Source organism: Rhinopithecus roxellana, chromosome 1 (genome assembly GCF_007565055.1).
Source record: "Rhinopithecus roxellana isolate Shanxi Qingling chromosome 1, ASM756505v1, whole genome shotgun sequence".
In the NCBI taxonomy this organism is placed as follows: Eukaryota; Metazoa; Chordata; class Mammalia; order Primates; family Cercopithecidae; genus Rhinopithecus; species Rhinopithecus roxellana.
The window spans coordinates 173,919,247-173,945,813 of record NC_044549.1 but is presented as its reverse complement, the minus strand read 5'-3'; the positions used below and the strand labels follow the sequence as shown (position 1 = coordinate 173,945,813).

The window sequence follows — 26,567 nt, the reverse complement described above, 5'->3', positions numbered from 1 at the left end:
TATATAATCATTGTAGGCCTTCTATCAATGGATTCTGGCTAGTAAGCTTCAAAATAGATTATATTTTGGAAGAGAAAAAGAAAACTAATATGTATTGAATCCCTCATATGATCTGGGTGTTTATGCCCATTATTGAATTTAAATCTTGCAACCTTATTATTTGTGGGTTATGATCTGAATGTCTGCCTCCCCCGAAAATTGATATGTTAAAACCTAATCCCCAATATGATGGTATTAGGGGTGGGGCCTTGAAGAGGTGAATAGGTGATAAGGGCACAGCCCTCGTGAATGGGATTAATGTCTTTATAATAGAGACTCAGGAGAGCTACCCTGCCTTTTCTCCCACATGCGGACACAACGAAAAGGTGCCATCTGTGAATCACAAAGTGAGCCCTTACCAGACACCAGCCTCTAGAACTATGAGAAATAATTTTTTTGTTTATAAGCTGCCCAGTATACAGTATGGCAACCTGAATAGACTAAGACAGTATGATTATTTCCAAGATTAAAGGTGAAGAGATAGACACTAGTGAATGATGCAAGACCTATATGCTTTTCACTGCTTCATGTTGACTTGTTTACCACTTAGAGTAAAGGTAGGGTTTGTCTTTCAAATTTGTGACTCTGTTCTTTTCTCATCCTCTTATGTTTTCTCCTTAATAGAAAGTCATGGAATAGCAACTCAGAGTTTATTAATGTGGTCATTTCTTTATCAATATTAGAGTAAAGCTCAATACTAGAGTAACTCGATATTAGAGCAAGGCTCCGTGTGTGTGTGTGTGTGTGTGTGTGTGTGTGTGTGTGTGTGTGTGTGTTTTCCTTCTTAAGGGGAGAATTTAACACTCTTCCTGGCCTCTTCTCAACTTTGTGAAGTTAAAGGCCAGTCACCCTATCATCTTGTTATTCTAAATTAGAATTAACAGTTATTCTTAATTTGCTTCAAAAACTTAACCTTAATCATAAAATATTTTTTATTGATTTTTCTTTAGTACCACGAAATGTTTTATAGCCTGCCTAAGGATTCAGTCTGTTTTTAAGAGGGCATCTAGACTTTTTCCTTAGAATCTTATTTCATTCTAAACAGATATAATGTGGATTTTTCTATAATTGTGGTGTATTTTAAATATTGGTAGCTATTGACAGTTTTAGGAATAGGATATGAAGGCATCATCTATGACACTAGAACACAATAAGTACAAATTTAGTGGCTTCTGTGTAACTTCCATCGCTAGTCAAATATGATTCATTTGGATATTTCTTGTTACATTTTTAAAAAAACTACTTATGGCTGAAAGATTTAATTCATTATCTTTTGCTCCTGACCCCAAGTTTCTCCATAAAATGTGATTAACATGGGTAACATTTTCACATCTTTGCCTCTCCCATGTATACATCAAAAGTGCACATTGCTGCATGACCATTCTAAACACTGGTATATGGTACTGGGGCTAAACTCAAACAAAGACAATAAAAGATTAATATTTACTTTCTGTGGTTAACATTATTTCAATAAAGATTGAGTATTTTACTTTCCCTATGGCAATATTGCCTTATAGGGCTAATTCAAATCAATACTACTTTGATAAACTTAGCAAGTACATGACATTATACTTGAACTGTAGATATTTAGCACATGTTCACTCTGCCAATGAAAAAAAATTAATGTTCTTCTTCTTCACAACAACAGCTGTCCAAGCATAAACTTATTCTACCAACTTTCTTGTCCAGTCAATACGTGCAGACATTTCTTAATCTGATACCTGGAAAGGGTAGGGGCAGGAATTTGTTATGGGGCTAGAATTCGTTTGCCTTGTATGCCTTGATTTCATGTCCAGGTAATAGTGTCTCCCCAACCAATTTCTTCATTGTTTTAAAAGAAAATGGCAAAGCATGAATAAATGTACTCTCAACAGAACATTAGTCTGCCTAATTATAACTAAACATAAGTTATAGCTCTAACTTGGGTGGATTGCAAATGCATCCTATCACCTTATGTGTTTCAATGAAAGAGTAACTGATTAGCAAAGATCAATAGTATAATGCTGAAAAATGGAGCCCACAAGGAAATCTTTCTCATCTTTTAGAAATAAGGATACTGAGACCCAAAGTTACTTAAAAACTTAACTAAAGGTCCTAAATCTAGACAATAAGAAGTCCACAAGACTGTAAAATTAGTGAGGTAGTTTTAGGTAATGAGGTGAATACCAACATAGTATTCATCAGTACCTGCTTGCCAGGACTCAATACAAGGTCCAGCACACGTTGTCAGTTCCCCATAAATATTCATTGAACGAATAAATAAAGTGGAATTCTTTCTAGGATGCCAAGATTGGCAGGATGTTGGTGCTGTTTTTATAGCTAGTGTCATTGTGACTGAAATAGCCATACCATGGCAACCCAAAGTATGAAAGTATGATGACCCTGAAGTTATTGCAGACACTAGTTACTTCACAGAGAATGTGAATGTTTATTGTGCAAGACACCGCATCATGATACATTCTCCTCAAATATGCAAAATTTAAAAATTTGCCGTATTCAAAACATCCTGGCTATATTTACATCCTGCATCAGTACCCAACTTTGAGTTTTGAGCAGCAAGTTAGATTTCTAATGAAATACACAAGAAACAAAATTTCCAAGTTTAGCAATATTGACAACAATAAATCAGACTTAAATTCTTCCATACCATGTGGCTATGTATTATTCCTAGTGTCTATAAATATAGATTTTAGTCTATTTTTTCTTCTACTAAAATAGGCTAAATTTCAAGGTTTAAGTCCAGTGTTAACTTGAAGATAATACCTAGTTTTAATATAATAATTTTAAAACTATTTTTTGTTCGACGTGCATATTTATTAAAAACTCAGGTATTCATAGTCAATTTGACATGTTTCCTTTTACTGTCAAATCTGATAAAACAGACTTGTATTGAAGCCTGCTACATACCAGGGACTTTGCTTCCACAAATGCTGGGCACAATAAAAAATAAAAATTTTAAACAATGCTGGGTGCAATAAAAAATTTAAAAGTTAAAAAAAATTGTTGAATGGGAAGTAGAGGCCATTTGTCCTAATAACATTCCAAAGATACAGCTTGCTTGCTGCTTGTTGTTGTTAGCTAAAATTTGTTAGTTGTTGGTTCTTTATGAAATGGAGCATAGTGGCCATAAAACAAATAAAAGCTAAAGCCCAGGTATGATGCTATTGTATGCCAAAGTTGAAAAGCCCTGACCCAAGGTAAACGTTTTTCTCTTTTCAGTGTAATCTCACTGAAAAATGAAGCCTGTGAGTCAAATGAGGTTATCAGTCCTAAGCTTGCTTTTTCTGAAAGTGATCTCTCTCTCTCTTTCTAGGGAAAGGGGATTTAATTGGAGCAAATCTATCAATTAAGGACCAAGTGATCAAAACCAATGCAGATGTAAAGGCTTTAACCTACTGTGATCTCCAGTGCATCATCCTCAAAGGACTCTTTGAAGTGCTAGACCTTTACCCTGAATATGCTCACAAATTCGTGGAAGACATTCAGCATGACCTCACATACAACCTTCGAGAAGGTCATGAGAGTGATGTAAGTCTCATTTCTAATTAGTGCTGAAACCTAATAACATTGGGCCTGGAGATCATTTATAACAGCAAAGGCAGATGTCACGACCTCACCTTAAAAACTCTCTGAATATCTAAGACATGAGTATTCAGTCACCAGTTAAGCAGTTAAATAATTAGCTAGAAGCCAAACCTAGAGTCTGTTATTAACATTCTAGGAAAATATTTTTCATGAATGACTTCTCAACTCAGTTTCTTTCTTGGTTATTTTCATATGCCTATAACTACAATTGATTTCAATTATATATAACATTAGGTAGAGATGTGTGATTTCTCCAGAATTTAAAGATTTCCAGATGAAGTATATGGTTCAGTTTGCTGTGTTTGTAATTGTTCACTACTCCAATTGCTTGACATAGATTTTGCTTAAAAATAATCTTTTATTTAATGATACACAAAACAGTCTATCTTAAAGTGAATAAATATGCATAAAAGGATTCAAGCCAAGGATTGTCCCACTGAAAGCATAATCAACATTTTGTGCAATTATATATTTGCTGCAAGTTTCATATTAGACAAACAGCTTTCCTGTCAAAATATGTACTATACTGCATCCTGTGATTAAGCCGATCGTGAACATGACTTCATTAGATGTCTCAGAGAGATACATGATTTAATAGGAATGATTGTTGAAAGGCAAGCCAAGGCATGCATAGCATTGTGTAACAACAAGCCTTTATGTGCTGTCTTGAGCTTTGTCCCGGATATTTGTAACTCTGGATTTTTTTCCTGTGTACTTAAGAAGCTATTGTTTTGACCAACCCATACTGTGCAGATACTCATGTCAATCATTAATATTCTCTGCTGTGAAAGGTAGAAAGAAAACTTAAATTGTGTATTATTTTATCTTGGTTGGGGCTATCTAATGACAGTAAATACGTAGATAATATCCCATTCTGAGGTTCAAGATTACCAGTTTTGCATATATGCTTCCCTCCATTGTTGATAGCAAACAGCAGAGGAGGTATCAACATTTACTGGCTACGTTTTATGTGTTAAGCACCCTACCTATGTAAAGCATCTCATTTATTGCTTAAGACAAATCTTTAAGGTAAGTCTTGATCTGTTTTTGTGGAAAAGAAAACAAATTCAGAATGGTTAAGTCGTGTGTAAGTTCACACAAACTTGCAGGTGGCTGGGTCAGAGTTTCAACATAGGTATCAGAGTTTAAAACATGTATTGTTTCTGTTAAATATGTTGCCTCTTCTTGAAATCATGTTCATGTCTTTTAAAAAAATCAGTAGATTGAATTTTAAAACTACAGTTGTCTTCTGTCCTCTCCATGACAGCATAAAATCACAACTGTTTTGAAAATCGAGGGTGAGTTAGGGGGTGGAAGTGATAAAAAAGAAGAAGAAGTTAGCAAAGAGAGAAAAATCGCTAATATTCCTCAGCATAGAAAGTGGGAAATATTGGATCTCAATCTCTATTTTATTTCATTTGACTTATTAAGGATCCTTATCTTTTTAAAAAATTTGTGGCATATAAAATGATGTTTTGAAATATGTATAGATTTTGGAATAGCTAAATCACACTAATTAATGTATGCATTTCCTCACATGTTTATCATTTATTTGTGGTGAGAACACTTGAAATCTCCTCCCTTAGCAATTTTCAAGTGTATAATACATCATTGTTGTCTATAGTCACTATGTTGTACAACAGATCTCTTGAACTTATTTCTCCTAACTTGAACTCTGTGTCCTTTAAGCCACATCTTTCTAATCTCTCCTGGATCTCCAGCCCCAGCTCCTGGTAACCCTCATTGTACTCTCTGCTTCTTTGAGTTCAAGGTATTTTAGATTCAGTATATAACTGAGATCATGTAGTATTTGTCTTTCTATACCTGGCTTATTTCACTAAGCATAATGACCTCCAGTTTCTTCCATGTTGCTGCAAATGACAGGATTTGCTTCTTTTTTAAGGCTGAATAGTATTCCATTGTGTATATATACCACATTTTCTTTATTCATTTTTCTGTTGTTGGACACTTAGGTTAATTCTGTATTTTGGCTGTTATGAACAATGCTGCAATGAAAATGGGAGTGCATATATCTCTTTAAGATACTGATTTCATTCCTTTGGATATATACCCAGTATTAGGACTTCCAGATCATATGGTACTTTTATTTTTAATTTTTTAAAAGAACTTCCCTGCTGTTTTCCATAGTGGCTATACTGATTTACATTTGCACCAACAGTGTGCAGAGGTTCCTTTTTCTTCACATCCTTGCCAAAATTTATCTTTGTTTTTTTTTTAAATAGCCCTTCTAAGAGGTGTGGTTTTAATTTGCGTTTTCCTAATGGTTAGCAATATTGAGCATATTTTCATATAACTGTTGGCCTTTTGCATGTCTTTTTCTGAGAAAAGTTCATTCTGGTCATTTGTCTATTTTAAAAATCAGGTGTTTTTTTTTGTTGTTGTTATTCAGTTGTTTGAGTTTTTGAGTTGTTGAGTTTCTTATGTATTTTGCATATGAACTCCTTATCAGATACATGATTTGCAAATATTTTCTCCCATTCTGTAGATTGTCTCTTGATTCTGTTGATTGTTTCCTTTTCTGTGCAGAGCTTTTTAATTGGATATAATTCAATTTGTCTGTTTTTGTTTTTGTTGCCTGTGCTTTGGAGTCATATCCAAAAACATCATTGTCCAGACCAATGTCATGGAGCTTTCCCCTATGCTTTCTTTTAGAGTTATGTAATTTCAGTTCTTAAATTTAAGTCTTTATTCATTTTGAATTTATGTTTGTGTACGGTGTAACATAAAGATCTAATTTTATTCTTCTGTATGTGGAAAAGGAATTTTTATCTTAGATAAAATTTTCATGATTCTTTTTCTGTTTTCTAGAACATTAATTATAGTAATTTAAAAATCCCTGTATACCTGAATTATCTGTGGAATTATTTCCATTGTCTGTTATTTTTCTCTTTTTCTGTCTCTCTCTCAGTCATTTGTTCTTCTTTGGTCATTTAGTTCTCTTTCTAAAAAAGGAAAAGCAGGTATCAGAATTTTGTTTAACTATAGATGTTGATTATTAAAGATTGTTCATGTCATTTTCCTCAAAATAAGGTTTTCTTTTCACAGGCAGATAGAGTATCAGCAAACCAACTTGCGCTGCCCTTAGCTTATTTTAGGCTTTGTTAACCTGGCAAATTTCAATTTTGCCCTCAATCCTCAGGTCTAGCCTTTACTCCTAAAACAGCTTTTCTGGAGTCTCAGTTCAAACCATAGTATGTTTACTAAGGCTCTTCCTATTTAGCAGAGCTTGAGCTCCAGCCTCCATCTCCCCAACACCACATGACTGCTGAAATCTCTATCCTGCAATTTAGCCTTCTATGTGCTATTTTTAATCTGTTTCTTAGAGTACTACCTCTTGCTATTCAAGTTAGGAGTTGACTAATGCCTTAAAGGGAACATCAATGCAGTTTACTTCTCTCTGGTATTATATTCCTCAAATCCTTTATGCTTTGGTTTACCTGAACTTCTCTGTCTCCTTAGTTGCTAAGGATGTTCCTTTCTCATCTCTTCTATTCCACTTTACAATGAAATAGCAAATGCCTGTAGAAAAATACCTAGCCAAATGTGATGCTCTCATTGGTGCAGTTCTCTTTTCTTAGAGATCACAGTCCTTTAAGTCTTATCCGAGTTGATTCCTCTCAAATTCCTTCAAGCAGTTTGATATGGGTTGACTGTGTATCTCATCTTGAATTGTAGTCCCCATAATCCCCACATATTATGGGAGGAAGCAGGTGGAGACAATTGAATCATGGGGGTAGTTTCCCCCATCCTGTTCTTGTGATAGTGAGTTAATTCTCATAAGAGCTGATGGTTTCATAAGGGGCTTCCCCTTTCACGGGACACTCATTCTTCTTCTTCCTGCTGCCATGTAAAGAACGACGTGTTTGCTTCCCCTTCTGCCATGATTGTAAGTTTCCTGAGACCTTACTTAATTAAACCTCATTCCTTTATAAATTACCCAGTCTCAGGTATGTTTTTATTAGCGGCACGAGAACAAACTAATGCACAATTATTTTATTAATTTTGTCCAGTTTGATCATTACTTTTGATTGGGTTAGTTCAATATAAGTTACTTCATTATGACTGGAACCAAAAGTATTGCTTCTTTTCAAAGGGGACTCCATATGAGTTACATTTTAAAGGCAGATGGGACCTTCATTGTTTTATACTTCCTGATGTTTTATCTCTCAAAACTTCTATTATATATAACTGAGAGTCTAGGGGATACTATGCCATCTAAGGGCTGGATTAAGTTTGGACTTCTCTTTCTATAACTTTGTACCTAGCGGAAAAGTCTTGTGCCCTCCCCAAGCATACTGTGACTTTCAGGGGAACTTGTATCCTAATGATTACCTTATGGATCCCTGTTCCCTACTCTGGTGTCAGAATAAATGTAGAACCAAATGAAAATCAATCTTTCCTTGATTTTCACAGACAAAACCAAAAATATCCAGTCACACAGGATTTTCTATGGTTAAAGCCTTTGTGGAAACTTAAGTGATTAACTCATCCTCTTTTATGGCTGCATAGTATTCCATGGTGTATATGTGCCACATTTTCTTAATCCAGTCTATCATGGATGGACATTTGGGTTGGTTCCAAGTCTTTACTATTGTGAATAGTGCCGCAATAAGCATACGTGTGCATGTGTCTTTATAGTAGCATGATTTGTAATCCTTTGGGTATGTACCTAGTAATGGGATTGCTGGGTCAAATGGTATTTCTAGTTCTAGATCCTTGAGGAATCGCCACTGTCTTCCACAATGATTGAACTAGTTTACACTCTTACCAACAGTGTAAAAGTGTTCCTGTTTCTCCACATCCTCTCCAACATCTGTTGTTTCCTGACTTTTTAATGATTGCCATTTAACTGGTGTGAGATGGTTTCTCATTGTGGTTTTGATTTGCGTTTCTCTGATGACCAGTGATGATGAGCATTTCTTCCTGTGTCTGTTGGCTGCATAAATGTCTCCTTTTGAGAAGTGTTTATTCATGTCCTTTGCCCACTTTTTAATGGGGTTGTTTTTTTCTTGTAAATTTGTTTAAGTTCTTTGTAGACGCTGGATATTAGCCCTATGTCAGAAGGGTAGATTGCAAAAATTTTCTCCCATTCTGTAGGGTGCCTGTTCACTCTGATGGTAGTTTCTTTTGCTGTGCAGAAGCTCTTTAGTTCAATTAGATCCCATTTGTCTATGTTGGCTTTTGTTGCAATTGCTTTTGGTGTATTAGTCATGAAGTCTTTGTCCATGCGTCCATGCCTATGTCCTGAATGATATTGCCTAGGTTTTCTTCTAGGGTTTTTATGGCTTTAGGTCTAACATTTAAGTATTTAACCCATCTTGAATTAATTTTTGTATAAAATGTAAGGAAGAGATCCAGTTTCAGCTTTCTACATATGGCTAGCCAGTTTTCCCCGTACCATTTAATAAACAGGGAATCCTTTCCCCATTTCTTGTTTTTGTCAGGTTTGTCAAAGATCAGATGGTTGTAGATGTGTGGGATTCAACCAATCACCAATCAAAATCATCCAAAACTGGTGTCTGTACTAAATATATACACACTTTTTTTCTTACCATAAGTCCCTAAACAATACAGTATAACAACTATTTACATAGAATTTACATTGTATTAGGTATTACACATAATCTAGAGATGATTTAGAGTATACAGGAGGATATGCATAGGTTATATGCAAATACTATGCCATTTGATATCAGGGCTTAGAGCATCTGAGGATTTTAGTATCTGCAGGACATCCTGGAACCAGTCTCTCAAATACTAAGGGACCACTGTACCTATATAATGATAATTCATTGCAAAAGTTTCAGAGTAGTCCTATATATGATGTTAACACAAATATAAATAAACATAATCGAATGCAAAAGTTTCATACTAGTAGTATGCATAAAATTAATAGAGGACATAATGGAAGAATATATCCATAATGTCTAAACCCATAAGGGTTTGGTCAAAAAGTAAAAAGTATTACTATTAGAAATATTGGCAAAATACATGTACAGGCACTGTGTAGATGAAGAAACACAGAAGACAACAAGCACATAAAAATATACTCAAAAACATTAGAAATATAAAAATGAAAATAAAAAATAATGAGGTAAACTTTTAAATTCCTAGAATACCAACCTTATGGAGGAGGTTAATAAAAGTGTATAGGAACTTATGCAGTTATTGGTGGGGAATATAGTCTTTGTACCCATTTAGCAGAAAAAATATGTCACTACTTAGTCCATTTAAATATATATACAGCCTATGACCTCTCAATTACAAAATGTATCCAAAATTTTTTCATACAGGTCTATAAACGGGATTGTATGGGGATGTTCATTGTAACTCTACTTATTGTGGACAAGAGCTAAAAGCAACCTGGGTATTCATCACTGGAAGAGCAGGTTCAATAAAATATGGTGCATCTATAACAGAATTCTATATAGCAGTTACAATATATATAAATATGTAAAATGTAGGATTTATTGACAAGAAACAATGATATCTAAAACAATACCACTTGCATAAATTAAAATGTACTCAAATAAATCAATGTACAGTTTTATAATCTAATTATAAACTTAAATACCAGTGGAATTTCTATACATTGAAATACCAAAGACTGTCAATACTTAAGGCAGTTCCGAAGAAGAACAAAATTTGAGGATTTATGCTGTCACATTAACACAACTTTAGAAACTAAACCTACAGTAATTCAACCAGTGAGGTATGAGTGCAAGGTTGTACAATTTCACTAGAACAGACTCCACAAACAGGCCCACACGTTATGGTCACCTGATTTATCACAAGTTGCTATAGTGAAAAAAAAATGACAGTTTAAACTATCAGTTAATGATTATGTATTAATGTAAAGCTTATATGAAAGAAAAGAAACCTTGGCCTAAAAGTTGGCCCGTGAGATACCTAAAACTCAATTCCAGATGGACTGTAGACCTAAATGAAAGAAAAAAAAATAAAGTTTCTAGAAGAAAACATTGCGGAGTATCATTATGACCTTGTAATAGCAAATATTTCTTAAGGAGGACATGGACTGTTATAACAATAAAGGAAAGAGACATTTATTAAAATGAAGAACTTCTATTCATCAAAAGACACCAGTAACAGAATAAAAAGGGAAAATGCAGAATGGGAGAATGTATTTGCATCACATGTATTTGAAAAAGAAAGAATAGCCAGAATGTATTAAAACTCCTAAAAATAAGTAAGAAAAAGACATATACTTCAGTTTTTAAAATGAGGAAAACAGGATCAGGCACTTTACAAATGGCTGATATCCAAATGGCATATCCAAATGGCCAATAAAGTTTGATCATTTACTTCTTGTACACCTCTTCCCTCCTCAGTCTTTCCTCTAAGTTAGTAAATGACACCATCATCTACTCTATTATTCATAGTAAAAGAATTTTAAAAATTATAGTGAGAATGATATGATTAGTATCAAGATAAGTAATTGAGATTAGCAGAAATAGCACCCAAAATGATAAAATAATTAAAAAGAAATATAAATAGGTAACCCAAAAAGTTTTGAAGGCATTACTTAGAAGACTTTCTTTTCTTTATTCTGCGTCTCCATATTTCGGTAATGCTGGAGAAATCTTTAGCAATCCATACATTTCACTTGCCAATTTAAGGAAGAAGATACCATCTAGGAATTTCTTAGCTAGAGAAGAGAAGTCAGTGCCTGGCTTCAAATCTTCAAAGGACAGACTGACTCTCATTAGGAGCCAATGTAGCTGGTGACTTTAAATTGAGGCTAATGCTCATTTGTCATTCCAAAACTCCTAGGGCCCTTAAGAAGTATGCTAAATCTTTTCTGCCTGTACTCTATAAATGGAAAAACAAAACCTATATGATAGTACATCTGTTTACAGCATGGTTTACTGAATATTTTAAGCCCACCATTGAGACCTAGTGCTCAGAATAAAGGATTCCTCTCAAAATATTACTGCTCATTCATCGACAGTGTACCTTGTTACCCAAGAGCTCTGATGGAGATATGCAAGGATATCAATGCAGTTTTCATGCCTGCTAACACAACATCTATTCTGTAGTCCATAGATCAGGTGTAATTTCAACTTTCAAGTCTCATTATTAAAGAAAAACATTTGGTAAAGCTATAGCTGCCATAGATAGTGATTTCTTTGATGGATCTGGGTGAATTAAGTTGAAAACACTCTGGAAAAATTTTAGCATTCTAGATGCGATTCAGTATATGTGTGATTCCTGGGAGGAGGTCCAACTATCAACATTAACAGGAGTTGGAAGAAGTTGACTTCAATCCTCATGGATGACTGAGGAGTTCCAAACTTAAATGAAGGAAGTCAGTGCAGATTTGGTGGAAATAGCGAAAGAACTAGAATTAGAAGTGGAGCCTGAAGATGTCACTGAATTGCTGCAATTTTATGATAAAACCTTAACATATAAGAAGTTGCTTCTTTCTTTTTTCTTTCTTTCTTTCTTTCTTTCTTTCTTTCTTTCTTTCTTTCTTTCTTTCTTTCTTTCTTTCTTTCTTTCTTTCTTTCTTTCTTTCTTTTTTGAGGTAGAACCTCACTCTGTTGCTCAGGCTGGAGTGCGGTGGCATGATCACAGCTCATTGGAGCCTTGACCTCCTGGGCCCAAGAGATCCTCCAACCTCAGCCTCCCATTCACAGGCATGCACAACCACACCTGGCTAATTCTTTTTTATATTTGTAGAGATGGGGTCTCCCTATGTTCCTAGGCTGGTCTCAAACTCCTGGGCTCAAGCAATCCTCCTGCCTCAGCCTCCCAAAGTGTTGAGATTACAGGTGTTAGCCACCATACCCAGCCAGGAGTTGCTTCTTATGAATGAGCGAAGTGGTTTCTTGAGATGATATTTATTCATGGTGAAGGTGCAGCAAACATTGTTGAAATGACAACAAAGGATTTAGAATATTACATGAACTTAGTTTATAAAGCAGTGGCAGGGCTTGAAAGTCTTGACTCCAGTTTCGAAAGAAGTTCTACTGTGGGTAAAATGCTATCAAACTGTACCGTATGGTACAAAGAAATCACTCATGAAAGGAATAGTCCAACTGATGTCGCAAACATCATTGTTGCTTTAGTTTCAGAAATTACCACAGCTACCCCAGCCTTCAGCAGCCGCCACCCTGATTAGTCAGCAGCCATCAACATCAAAGCAAAACCCTCCACCAACAAAGAGATTACAACATATCGCAGACTCAGATGATTGTTAACATTTTGTAACAATACATTTTTATTTTTGTTTTTGTTTTTTTTAGATGAAGTCTCACTCTTGCTGCCCAGGCTGGAGTGCAATGGTGCGATCTCGGCTTACCGAGATCCACCTCCCTGGTTCAAGTGATTCTCCTGCCTCAGCCTGCTGAGTAGCTGGGATTACAGGCATGTGCCACCACACCCAGCTAATTTTGTACTTTTAGTAGAGACGGGGTTTCTCCATGTTGGTCAAGCTGGTCTCAAACTCCCTACCTCAGGTGATCTGCCTGCCTTAGCCTCCCAAAGTACTGGGATTACAGGAGTGAGCCACCACACCCGGCCAATAAAATTTTTTTAATTAAGAGATGTATGTTGTTTTTAGACATAATTCTGTTGCACACTTAATAGACTACAGTGTAATGTAAACATGACTTTTATATTCACTGGAAAACAAAAATTTCATATGACTCACTTTATTGAGAAATTCCTTTATTGTAGTGGTTTGGAAGTGGTCTGAGGTATGCCTGTATCATGACTCAGTTTCAGGGGATTCATTGACCCTTTCAGTATCATATAGGGAGTCCATAAAATTCCAATTAAAAATATACATGTTAAAATATCCTGAGCGAAATATGGTGACCCTTGTCTCCTTTAGCAGATTCATGTATAGGTAGACACATACACACACACACACACACATGCACACACACAAATATATAACCTAGCAACCTGCAAAGAATGCACGGGATAAACATCATTAAAAGCTGTCATTTCCGATTGCTTTCTCTGTGATAGATGCTGTGTATGCATTATCTGGTGAAATCTTTATGACAGTCATGCAACTTGGGTACAGTTATATTCACCAGCTCTACAAAGTATGTGTATCCTTTGTCAGGAATAAGCTGAACTCTAATGTGTGAGTCAACTTGCCTTCAGTAGCCCATGGGGCAGGGAAGAATGTGTTTGTGGGAGCACGGGGGCGTGGTGGGAGTGGGAGCTGAAACATACCTACCTGACTATGACAAATGAGAGTCAATATAGTGATTCTCCGTGCCTCCACTTGTATCCTCTTATGACCCCAAGGCTACAGGAGCAATATTTGTAAAGTATAAATCAAATTGTGTCATTTTGCTGCTTGAAATAGACCCCCATGGGCTGGTAGTAACATCCAGACTTCTTATCGTAACTATCAAGGTTCTTTGCCTTCCTTCCCCAGTCTGCCTTTCAAAGTCATCTGATGCCATCTTGCCTCCAGCATTACACTCCAACAAACGGGCCTGCTTTCCCTTCCTTAGGGAAGCAGGCTCCTCCCACCTCCCTCCCTCCCCTTCTCCCCACCTCTGCTGCCTCAGGGCCTTTGCATTTGATCTCTCTTCCTGCTGTGCTACTCCTCTACCCTTACCTGACAGTCTGCTCTGGAGTTTGCCCTCTCCCAGTTATCCTCTGTTATATCACCTTGTTTATCTTTTTCATGGCATTTAGCAGGATCTAGCATTATTTTAATTTGTATATTTTCTTGCTCATGATCAGTTTCTCCTACCAAAATCTATTTTATGAAAACTTTGTCTTGTTCTATACTATAGCCCCAGTGCCTAGGTCAGAGCCTAATGCAGAGTCAACATTTACTATGTATTAAATGAATGAATGAACAAATGTCAATAAGTTTACTTTGGTGCGTGGAACTAATGTTAAGTTTTAAGAAAATGAAGAAAGTCTCAAAGACAGCTGCCTCTATGGCCAGTAAGTAAAGTCTAAAATGAGAAGCAAAAAGCAGTTTAGGACTATATCTGTTAGATATAGCAAAGCTAAAAAAAGTATCAATACTGGGATTTGAAAGAACAAGTTGAAAGAACAGCTAAATTGAATAACAGCATTTTTCATTTCCCCTAAGTTCAGGAAAAGAGATTTTCAAAAGCAACATGAGGAATTTAAGCTGAATAATAGGGGAGAAATAAAGCTTGCAATCAGAGTAATATTTCTCCAGGTGGTTTGGTGGAGTAAGTAGGGTTAAAATAAAAGATTTGCCTTCAAATCTCAACTAATGCACCCATTTTCTACATCTAATTTCCATGAACTATTGAGTTACGTCTGCTTGAACCTCTTGGCACTGGGCAATTTCTTTGTAATTAAGTTGTGCTGTATCCATGAGATTCGACTTCATGATTCCTTCCTTAGATAAAAACAAGCCTGACTAGATCTTTCGTATAAAGTTTTTGATTTGCAAACATCTCTTTGACACCTATGTGACTATATTACAATTTAATTCAATTCAAGAATGTACTGAAAAGGGCTCTATTCCAAAGAAGAGACTTATTGTAAATTTAGTCCCCATTTCAGTCTGAAATAAAATTGGGCTGCTTAGAAGCAATTTTCCTGAAAATGATTTATCAAATATTAATGACTTTTTAAAAATCATATCTGACAGCCCAGATACTTAATTCTTCAAAAGTAGCCTGTGTGTAGGTGTGCATCTGCTAGCAGAGTCCTGCATAATAAGAGAACATAATTAATTCTTCACTTTTCTGAGATAATTGTTCTTAGAAAATTGCATACTAAAGGACTCACATGTCATTTTATCATGTCAGCTTTCCTTGTTATCTCAGGCCCAACCAGTGTTTTGTCAGTTGTGTACTTTAAAATACTCTCCCTCAGGAAGCAAAAACACTTCCATGAAATATCTTGCAGTGAACTGTTTTACATTTTTATGCCTAAGAAAATGTTAGATAGGAAAAGCTCATTAAATAATGGCCTGGGAATTGTACTTGGATCCAGTATGTTTTTTTGTTGTTGCTGTTGTTCTTTGTTTTTTGTTTTTTGGTTTTTTTTTTGAGACGGAGTCTCTCAGGGTCGCCCGGGCTGGAGTGCAGTGGCATGATCTCGGCTCACTGCAACCTCCGCCTCCGGGGTTCAAGCAGTTCTCCTGCCTCAGCCTCCCAAGTAGCTGGGATTACAGGCGCCCGTCACAGTATGTTTTTTATATTCTGAAACTTTCCTCCTACTGATGTCTTTCAGTAGATTCAGAAGTGATTGTGGCAAACATAGTATCTTGAAGGAAGAGATCGTGTTTTTGATTAGCATCTCCAGAGTCTAGTTTTGTGTTTATGTTCATGGTGTTGAGGAAATAAAGATCAATTTGGACTTCTTGCATCTATTAATACATCCTACTTCCTCTGCAGCAAAATGACTCTCAGTGCCCCTTCTCTTCTTAGTGATTGCCTAAGATGACAGCTTCGTTCCCTTTATTATTATTCACCTTCTTCCCATCTTCATTGTTTTCTCAGTGAGGACTGGACTCTACTGGACTCCACTGGAGTCCAAGGTCATGTTCCCTCCTAATCCTGAAGTTCTAGACTCCTACCTCAGAGAGATGAAAGCTTGATACTCTGTAAATCAAAGGAAAGAAGTAACTCTCACCCTTTCTCAAATTACATGTAATGTTTTTTAATTCTTATTTTAGGATAGAACTAGTATGGGACATTGCAAATGGGCCATCCTGAGAATCCTGTTAAGTTTGGGGGTAATTCAGAATGAGGACATTGATTGTAAACAATAGAAATTCAACTCAAGTATAGCGCTAAAAGAAGGGGAGATTTAATGTAAGAATTCCAAGTACCCGATGGGATCAAATAAAACACATGCACACATACCACACATACCCCCTGGATCTCAGGAACTCTTATAGTCAGGCTCTCAAACTCTAACATTATCTCTCCGTTTCTTACTTTTCCTTTTCTCTGCATTTCCTCTTCATTCTTCTCTCCTTCAGTAGACTTACTGTCTTATTTTCCTCATCCAAATGGCAGAAATATGGTGTCAGACAGCAGCTCTTCAATTTAAATAGGAGCAGAGTAAGGTGGACTTCCTTAGCTGATTCTAGATTCTTGTGGAAAGATTCTGAGTGGGTCAGCTTTAAGTCATGTGCCCATCCAGCTTTCATTAATTATTGTGAGTGGCAGAGTGAGCAGCGGCTTCAAGGATGAAGAGAGATTGCCCTGTAGGAGCATGGTGGTTTCCATGGACTCCCTGAGGGCTGAAGAGTTGAGAAAAGAAACAAGAGCAAGAAAGAGCGTGGGTAGGCAGAGGTAGCTGCTGGACACATAAAGCAAAGATAGAAATTGTATGAATTGGGCCTCCTTTGTGCTGTGGCATTATAGTTTGTCTCCATGCAGTCATATCTCAGCAACATTTTCATAGAAACCCAATCCCTTATAAAAATATATTAAAATAAGAGCATATTAAAAAGCTTTAAAACATGCTGCAGTGGCTCATGCTTCATCTTTCCTGGGTTCTCTCCTGTGTGGCCTCTTGTTAGTCAAAGAGCACAACATATACCCTGCAAAGAGATCAACCACATTTTTAGTGTCATCTGGATATTTCAACTTATGTTTGCAAGTTGAACGATTTTTAAGTTTGTTTACAGGGAAGGGGAGTTTAGTTGGGTTGGCAAAGGGAGAGAAAGAAAAGGCCACCTGCTGTACCATAAACAAGACAAAAAAGTTTCTTTCCTTTCTTCCCTGGTTGCTTCCATCCTGCAAAGAACAGCAGATTTACAGCCTTAAATAAAGTGTTAAATTTGCACATACACACACATACCCACAAACAGACATGGCTCCATTTACATGTATTCCTTGAGAATGAAAACAACCTACTGCTGCATCCACCAGGAATCCTCATACCTGCTCTGCAGTTACTTGGCAGGAAGAGGGGGATGTGGATCAAGGGTCATCTATTCCATGCTACTTTCTGGGTAGTTGTTTAGGCCTATGAAGTGCAGTGTTTGCCCTCTGTAGAGTTCTTCTGCAGGCTGGGTTAACAAAGCCTCACACGCATGACAAAGGCTCTACGAAAAGATGATATATATACTGTTGATAATATAGTAGCTCCTAGGAGCCAAGCTGCATGCTAAGCACTTTACAAACATTGACTTATTTTATTCTCACAACAACTTTAGAAATAAGTTGTATAAGTTTATGCTCTACATAAGGAGACTAATTCAGGATGAAAGAGGGGGAAAAAAAAACTGGTCCAGAATCCTTTAGCAAGTAAGCAAGGGAGATCAAGGGAATTTAAGTCCCAAACCACCTGACTTCAAAACCCAGTTGAAACTTAGTGTAAGTTTATCCATCAAAACAAAGTTATTGATTCATGGTCAGTTGCCTAATCCTATGATTACTGAATGCCAGCTAAGTTAATGGAGCATTCATAGAAAACACGTTTCCATGGGAAAATCAGCTTCACGAGCCAAATACATAAGTGAAAAATGAAGAACACTTTTTGATAATTTATTAAGCTGTACACTTTTGATTTATGCACTTTTTTCTGTATGCTATACTTCAATTAGAAAGTTTTTAAAAAGTGAATTATAAGAATTCCACCAAGTTACAAGTGAATAATTCAGTTGTGCACATATGATTTCCTTGAGAACAATTACTGTATTTTAATTCATTTTTGCAATCCTTTTTTTAATGGAATTGCTGGTACAAAGTATGTGCTTGATGAATGCTTATTGGAATTTAATCAGTTCATTTGTGTGTGTGTGTGTGTGTCTGTGTGTGTGTGTCTGTGTGTGTTTATGTGTGTGTTAATGTCCACAGAATAACAGAATGTTAGAACACAAAGGCACTTTATATACCATCCTGTAAAGCTTTTTCTTTGGTGATATGGTTTGGCTCTGTGTCTCTACTGAAATGTCATCTTGTAGTTCTCATAATTCCCACTGTTGTGGGAGGGACCAAATGGGAGATAATTGAATCATGAGGGCAGGTCTTTCCTGTGCTGTTCTTATGATAGTGAATGAGTTTCATGAGACCTGATTGTTTTATAAGAAGGAGTTTCCTGCACAAGCTCTCTTTGCCTGCTGCCATCCATGTAAGATGTGACTTGCTCCTCCTTGCCTTCCACCATGACTGTGAGGCCTCCCCAGCCATGTAGGAATGTAAGTCCATTAAACTTCTTTTTTTGTAAATTGCCCAGTCTCAGGTATGTCTTTTTCAGAAGCATGAAAATGGACTAATACAATTGGATTACAAGTGGCATAAAAATTAAGTCATTGGTTAGATATATAATATAAGTGAATTACATACCTATGTTAATCAGAATATATCCTTTGCAGAGAGGACTTTCACATTTGGATACATCTCCCATGGACATCAAGCATGTGTTTCAAATATGATTTAGTCAAAAAAACAAAATACATCTCATCTTTTTTTACTTTCTCTTGTTAACTGAATGTTTAGTAGCATACCTACGTGCTACATAGAGGTAAGAATGTCAATGTTATTAAGTATTATGAGCAAGGCAATTTGTTTATATTACCTTATTTAATTTAACTTTTAATCCTTGCATTGTCTGTGGGAGTTTGGATTATGTTTAGGCTTCCAAAACAAGGGAACAGAGTATTCAAGTAGTTTACTGCCTGAGATTACAAAATTAGTGAAAGAATCAAACAGGATAAAATCAAGTCAAACTCCTGGTCTTCTGCATACAAGCCTAATACATTTGTCCACTAACATAATCTGCCACAAATCAGAGAGAAATGGGTTAGTGTTCTTCTGATTTATAACATATGCTATACTGAATTTCTGGAATAACATTCACTTTAATTTCTTTAACTTAATTCTATTGCTCGTCATATCTCATCAGAAACCAACTGGTACAAAACATTTTAGGAAAGACATCTGATTAGCAAGAAGACAAATAAGGTGACAAAACATCCATACTTTGACCATTTGACTTGCCCACTCCCCTTGTATTTGTGCTCTTATTTGTTCATAAATCCATCCATTTATTAAATAACCCTATCCTCACAGACTGGCTCTGGGAGAATTTCTTCCAACTCAAGGATACGTTTTTCAGTCTGCTCTTTACATGATTGTTCTTCATCCTTCCCTTGCTCCATCTTTAAGAGTAAATTTGTGAAATCATCACTCCACTATCATTTCAAATGTACAAAATAGCATTTTACTTTCTTCCCAGATTGTTTCTTTCTTGTAAGAAGACGCAGGTCTTCTTATTATTGGAAATAAATGAAAATCTCTTTGGAGTGTGAATATATCATATTTGCCAACCAGCAACACATTCTGAGAACTTCTTGTATACACTCACAAACTCGTGCACACACATACATTTATGTAGAGGGATTGAGAACATAAGTGAAAGAAGCGATATCTTTAATTTAGACTTTTGTTCACATTTCTCCATCAACCTGCAAATACTTTACCTGTGGATATGTTAGGACTTTTTAAAACATAATTCTATCACACTTTCTGTCCAAGAAGTATGCTTTTTGTCCAGGATTTTCAGAATAATCCTGAATGTTTCATCATGGTAAATATTTCACTGTTTGAGGCTGTGCCAGGATAATAACATTTCATAGGTCATCCTTAGGCATGTGGGGCATTTCTTCTGTTGGCCCTCTAAATCCCAAACCAGTTAGCCCTTTAACCCCAATTCTCAAACTCAACTGTTGGATTTAGTGCATGGATGATTAAAACTGTGTACATGAGCTAAGTTGATGGAAATTAAATTTAAATTTAAAACAAATTGCAAAATCCCAGGATAAACATATTTAATACTGTTTTTCCCACAAAATTCCCCAAAAGGGTGTAGACAGCAGAGAGGATAACATATGGTGGAGGCAGTCTACTTACAAGGCAGCACAGACTGTGCTCAGCAGGCAGATCTGGAGACCTCCAGTTTGATCAGATTCAAGGCATCTATTTGCTCACCGTTTAAACCCAGCATGCCAGGATGCCAAAAGAGTGGCAGCTGTGAGTGGAGGAAACAGCAGCCAAACTGTCAGAAATACAAAGCAAGCTGAATGCCAAATTAAGGGGAAAACTGAAGTACCTCGAAATTATGAATGTGAAGGCCAGCATGTGGTAACTCTGTAAGGGTGGGGGGACCCAGGAAGATGCATTTCTGTCAAATAAATTGGGATTCAAAAGGTTTGGTTTCCATGTCATTGAAAAAACTAGTTAAGGAAAATTCTGATATGAATGTATACAACATACTAAACGTTTAATGATGTGGTAACTCCACTTGTATTTTCCACTGTTAAAATTAATGTCTTTGAAAGCAGAACATATGATGACTGATTTGTGTCACTGCACTTTGCCAACATTCATAAACAGTCCCGAGTCTGATTATTGCTAATGAAGCATATTTATATCCTAGGTTATACAGTTTACATTTTCCTTTGAGGCTATTAGTCACTCTTCCATCTTGATAGTACAAAATGTTAGCATCATATATAGAGAATAACGAAATAAGATTCTATCAAAAAGAGCGATGAAGAGGATCCAGAAATCTTGACTATTAGACTCAATACACATACAACTCAGGCCAGAATTGTTCCTCCAAAGAATCTAAAGTTGTGAGTTTCTTGCAACCCCCAAAGAAACAACTAAACAGGCACATTTTGATCCAAAAGTTTGGAAGCTTAAAGGGGCAGAGTTGCACAAATTTTTGTAAATATTCATTGAGGCATCATCCTTCCAATGGGGTCTCTTGTCCATATTTTGCTACATGAAAATAATAGTCTTAAGGGAGAGAAAAGCTTGCTCTGAAAAGAGGCTTCATGTGTATAGCTAAACGAATGATGACTTTGTACAGAATCTATAAATAGCTAAATTAGGTAGTTCTGTATATTCAGAAGTTATGCCCATTCTCAGTGAATATGTTCACCGTTCACATTTTTACAGAGAAGCTCCTCATATCCCTATGATTTTTCCCAAATTTGGAAATGCTGACTTTGTGACTAGGTTGCCATGTGATAACTCTAAATGCTTTTCAAAATAGTACAATTTCAGGAAAAGAACCATTGATTCACCCTTCTTCCCACAAACCTTGTCCCTAATTTCCTCCTCAAAAGGTTAAGAAAATGTCTATCCTATGATGAAAGCTCAGGTTCCAAATATAAACTCACTTTAAAAATTAATATAAAATACACCAGACCATGTAAATAACTGGAGAATAATTTCTTCCCCAAGGAAAACATGCTTCACGTGGAAACATTCTTAAGAAAGAGACCCAGAGAAGGAAACTGGAGATTTATCAGACATATTTTATTTATGACATAATTCTTGTTCCAGGAAATTCCTTCTTCAGGAGAACTATTGTGGGAGCAAAAATGTCAGATCAGATTTGTTTTATTCTAAATTTCAGTGGCTTGTAATCCCATTGTGAATTATCTCAAAGACTTGTTTTTAGTCAATATATAACTAGCCAATAATATCTTCTTTTTGATGCTCCACACACCAACTTTGAGTACAATACTGTAACGTAGGAAGATTGGCCTCATGTCTACTAACTGTGAGAATATCTCCCTCACCTGAAAATGATTATTTGGTAAAAGTGCTAATACTATGATGAATAATATTCTTCAAGCTTAAGTTTTCAAAGATTTCTTTCAGTAAAAAATTTATGCATTTAGTCATGTGGAGGATGCCTATCATCCCACTATCATGACCCTCTATCAGCCCTCTTCTTATTTTGTGGCTAATTGAGCTTAACCGAGGCATTATATTTCAAATCAGCAAAACAGTTTGTTTCAGTTTGCTGGTTCAAATGCTATCTTCAACAGACAAGGAGGTTCAACTTTTTTGTTGCAGTATATAATTGACAATGGGCTTCAACTTTTTTGTTGCAGTGTGTAATTGACAATGGGCTTCCTAGGCAGCAAATTAGGCATTTCGCATTAACCCTGAAAGTGCCATAGGGAGTTGTGCTGCACAAACTTCTCACACCAAAGTGAGCATCTTTCTTAACCGACCTGGTTTGAAACCTAAATACTCAGTGGGTATTCTGAAAATCTTATGAAACCGTCTATTGTGTTTCTTTACAATTACACAATAGCTGACTTTACAAGCTAAGTAGGAGCCATTGTACCCTAATCCGAAGCGGGTCACTGGGGGGCATGGGATCTCAGCTTAATATAACGAATTTAAACAGTATAAATTCTTTTCACACAGATTACCCTGCTGAATTCCCAAATCATTGATTTGGGGCATAGTTTCTTGAGCTTGAAATCTTTAAAACTCTTACATCATTGCTGAGCGATTTCTAGTCGGTTTTCTTCACATAATAGTGTATATTTTTCTCCTTTTTCCTTCTAGAATGATATGAGCCATGTATTAGTAAATAACCCTCTCTCCCTCAAAATCATCCTGCATTTTCCAAGCTTTTAAATAGGTATCAAGAAACTTCTTTGGATTTTCTTTGAATTTCAAAGCCTTGTAGTTTAGGTAATTGCATCCAAAGATAATCATTCTTGAGTTGATTTGTGTGTATTGTCAATGTTTATTGACTGTATTCACACCCATGAACAGTCTTACTTTATTTAAGTAAAGCACATGAAGGGATTGAGAAAGAAAAATATAGAATGCCTGGCCATTTCTTTATATAAAGTATTCTTCCTAGTGTTGTGCAAAGAAAAGTGTGTTTTGTGGCATGGCATGATAGCCCTTTTGCCGGGAGAACAATTTTAGGAAAACTGGTATTTAAATATATGGCCTATTTATTAAGACATTGTACATATTTATGAATTGCAAGTGGGACAGACCCACCATGTGAATGTTAAGATAATCATGACCTAACTAAATGATTGATGTAAAATGTCATAATGCTCCATTCCCAACGTGAATTCAATTCAAAGAAAACTTTTATTCATAATCAACATATCAGTAAAATATAATTAATATTTATAAACAAGAATTACTCTTGATGCCAGACACTGGACCGATAACTTAACAAATAATGTGAGGATTTTTTTGGTTTTTATTTTTTACAGTAATTTCTATGTGAGAATTCTTTGTGGATAGGGGACCCTGAAGTCGAAGGGATATGAGGCTTACGCTGCCCAACAGGCTCCAAATGCTTTCTCTCTGGAGAAACGAGAGGCCTGGAAGACATGACACTATCACCTCTAGCATGACACTAATATCTCTAACAGGAAAGCTTAGAATTATGGCCAGGGGAAAGCAACAAACAAGGAATCCAGAGAGAGTTTCAGTGAGAGAATTGAGAGAAATGCATGATTATTACGGCTAATAAAATAAAAAAGGAGGGCTAATCTTAAGATGTCTTACTATGAGTTATCAAATACATCCCCTTCTTTAAATCTATTTATTTGTTATTTACATTTAGGAAATACAAGTGCAGATTGCTTACATTCATATATTGTATAGTGGTGAACTCTGGGCTATTCGTGTAGCCATCACCTGAATAGTGAACATTGCACTCAATAAATAATTTTTCAACCCTCACCCACTCGCACCCTTTTTTCGTCTCCAATATGTATTATTCCACTCTATACGTCCATGTGTACCCATTGTTTAGCTTCCAAGCAAAAACATGCAAGTATTTGACTTTCTGTTTCTGAGTCACTTCAGGTAGGGTAATGGCCTCCAGTTACACCCATGTTACTGCAGAAAACATAATTTTATTTTTTATGGCCAACTAGTATTCCATGGTATATATACACAGTTTGGAATTCATAGGCCCATTTTCTCTTATCCGATCCTCCACTGATGGGCCTATGAATTCTAGATTGATTCCATATCTTTGCTATTGTGAATAGTGCTGCAATAAACTTATGAATGCAGGTATCATTTTGATATAATGATTTACTTCCCTCTCGGTATATACCCAGTAGTGGGATTGCTGGATTGAATGGTAGTACTATTTCTAGTCTTTGAGAGATCTCCATACTGTTTTTCATAAAGCTTGTACTAGTTTACATTCCCACCAACAATGTATAAGCATTCCTTTTCTTCCACATCCTCAACATCTATTGTTCTTTGAGAGATCTCCATACTGTTTTTCATAAAGCTTGTACTAGTTTACATTCCCACCAACAATGTATAAGCATTCCTTTTCTTCCACATCCTCAGCATCTATTGTTCTTTGAGAGATCTCCATACTGTTTTTCATAAAGCTTGTGCTAGTTTACATTCCCACCAACAATGTATAAGCATTCCTTTTCTTCCACATCCTCAGCATCTATTGTTCTTTGAGAGATCTCCATACTGTTTTTCATAAAGCTTGTGCTAGTTTACATTCCCACCAACAATGTATAAGCATTCCTTTTCTTCCACATCCTCAGCATCTATTGTTCTTTGACTTTTATTAATAGCCATTCTCACTAATGTAAGATGGTATCTCATTGCAGTTTTAATTTGAAATGCATCCCTTTTAAGGGTCTTGAAAGGCATGCATTTCAAGACCCTTAAAAGGGATCTTAAAATCCCTTTTGTGGGATTTCACACACACACAAATTAGAATTACATACACACACACAAATTAGAATTACCTTTTAATTACATTTGGTTTGTATACTGCATTTCTCTTAAATGTAACACAATGCCAGAGGTGGCCAACTGGATCTCCATTCAGTTATCACATATAAATTTCATTTAATTCTCAAAACAACTCCAGTTATTGTCATCACTTTTTGAGAAGAGGAAATGAATGTTCCCAGAATTTGACTGTAAGACTACTTCTGGCCATTAAAATGTGAATAGAAGTGATGTGTCACACTAGGCTGGGGTAGTCGTGTGCCCAGTATGCCTTCCCCATAGTGTCTCCTGAGCTGCCCATTGGATAATACCAGAAAAATCCTGAGACCACAAAATAGAAGAAGCCTAGGTACCTGAATCACCTAAGGATTACGTTAGAGGAGAACTGCTGGACATATAACACTGTAAATGACTGAGAAATAAAGTTCTTTCGTGTAAAATTTAGAACATTATTGTTAACCCAGCATTACCTACTCTTTCATAACGAATATGTTTCTTAAGGTTATATAGCTAATAATTGACAGGACTAGAAAAATCTTAATCATTATGCTAGCCGACCTCCTAAGTGGGTTCCATCCCCTGGCACACAGACCTTTTACTCTAATATACAGCAATAGAGAGTTTGTGGGGTGCTTCCTACACTATGAACTCAGTAGCTGATTCTCCAGCTCTCGTCCATAAACTCTAAATTCGGAGCTCAATTACTTAACTTGTACTTCTGTATTAGAAGTGATACCATCTACCTAGCAGAAAAGAATTATCCTCTAAGTCTTAATAGTTAATCTTGATCTCAAAGCTCAGTGTGAAATTGGAAAATGTTAAAATATCATCAGTTCTTTCATTAAAAATGTCATTTCTAAGTTACACAACAAGCAAAGGAAATATAGTAGAGACTGTGTTACTCACTTAGAGTTTCAGGCCATCCTCAAAAAATCTCTTCTTTAGATTAGATGGTGGTGAAATGTCAGATTTGTTTACTTGTACATTAGTGCTCCCTTATTCAAAGCCTATCCTTTCTCTGGAGGTTTCCATTTCCTGTTTCCATTACACCTGCCATGGGTGTTATTTACTATTTATGGGCACCTCCAGATGAGTCTACAAGAGGAAGAAACAGATCAGAAATGAAAAAGGGACCTGCTGATTTGTTATGTCTCTATTATATGACATTTATTATGATTTTGCAGGAGTGGACATTTTAATTATGAGAGTCATGGATTTATTTGTGAGTACGCTTCGTTCATATTCTCCTTATCCCAAACAGTCACCACTACTTATGTTGCCGTCCGGTGAATAAGATAAAATATGGAATGATCTCTTTTTCTGAATGGGAACACATGTTCCTCTGTTATTATTGAGGCAGAGCAGAAGATATCATGAATCAGTCAGAAAGAAGAACCTTATAATACACGTCGCATTTCCCAATTG

The 26,567-nt window shown here is 36.1% G+C and overlaps 1 protein-coding gene across 1 annotated transcript in view; it reads left to right on the top strand.

The window, feature by feature from the left end:
- Window positions 1–26,567, top strand: part of KCNH8 (potassium voltage-gated channel subfamily H member 8) — a 400,761-nt gene that overhangs the window by 328,863 nt on the left and 45,331 nt on the right. The window contains exon 11 of the mRNA XM_010354979.2: window positions 3,353–3,567. Coding sequence (XP_010353281.2) covers window positions 3,353–3,567 — 215 coding nt within the window. The remainder of the gene's footprint in view (window positions 1–3,352; window positions 3,568–26,567) is intronic.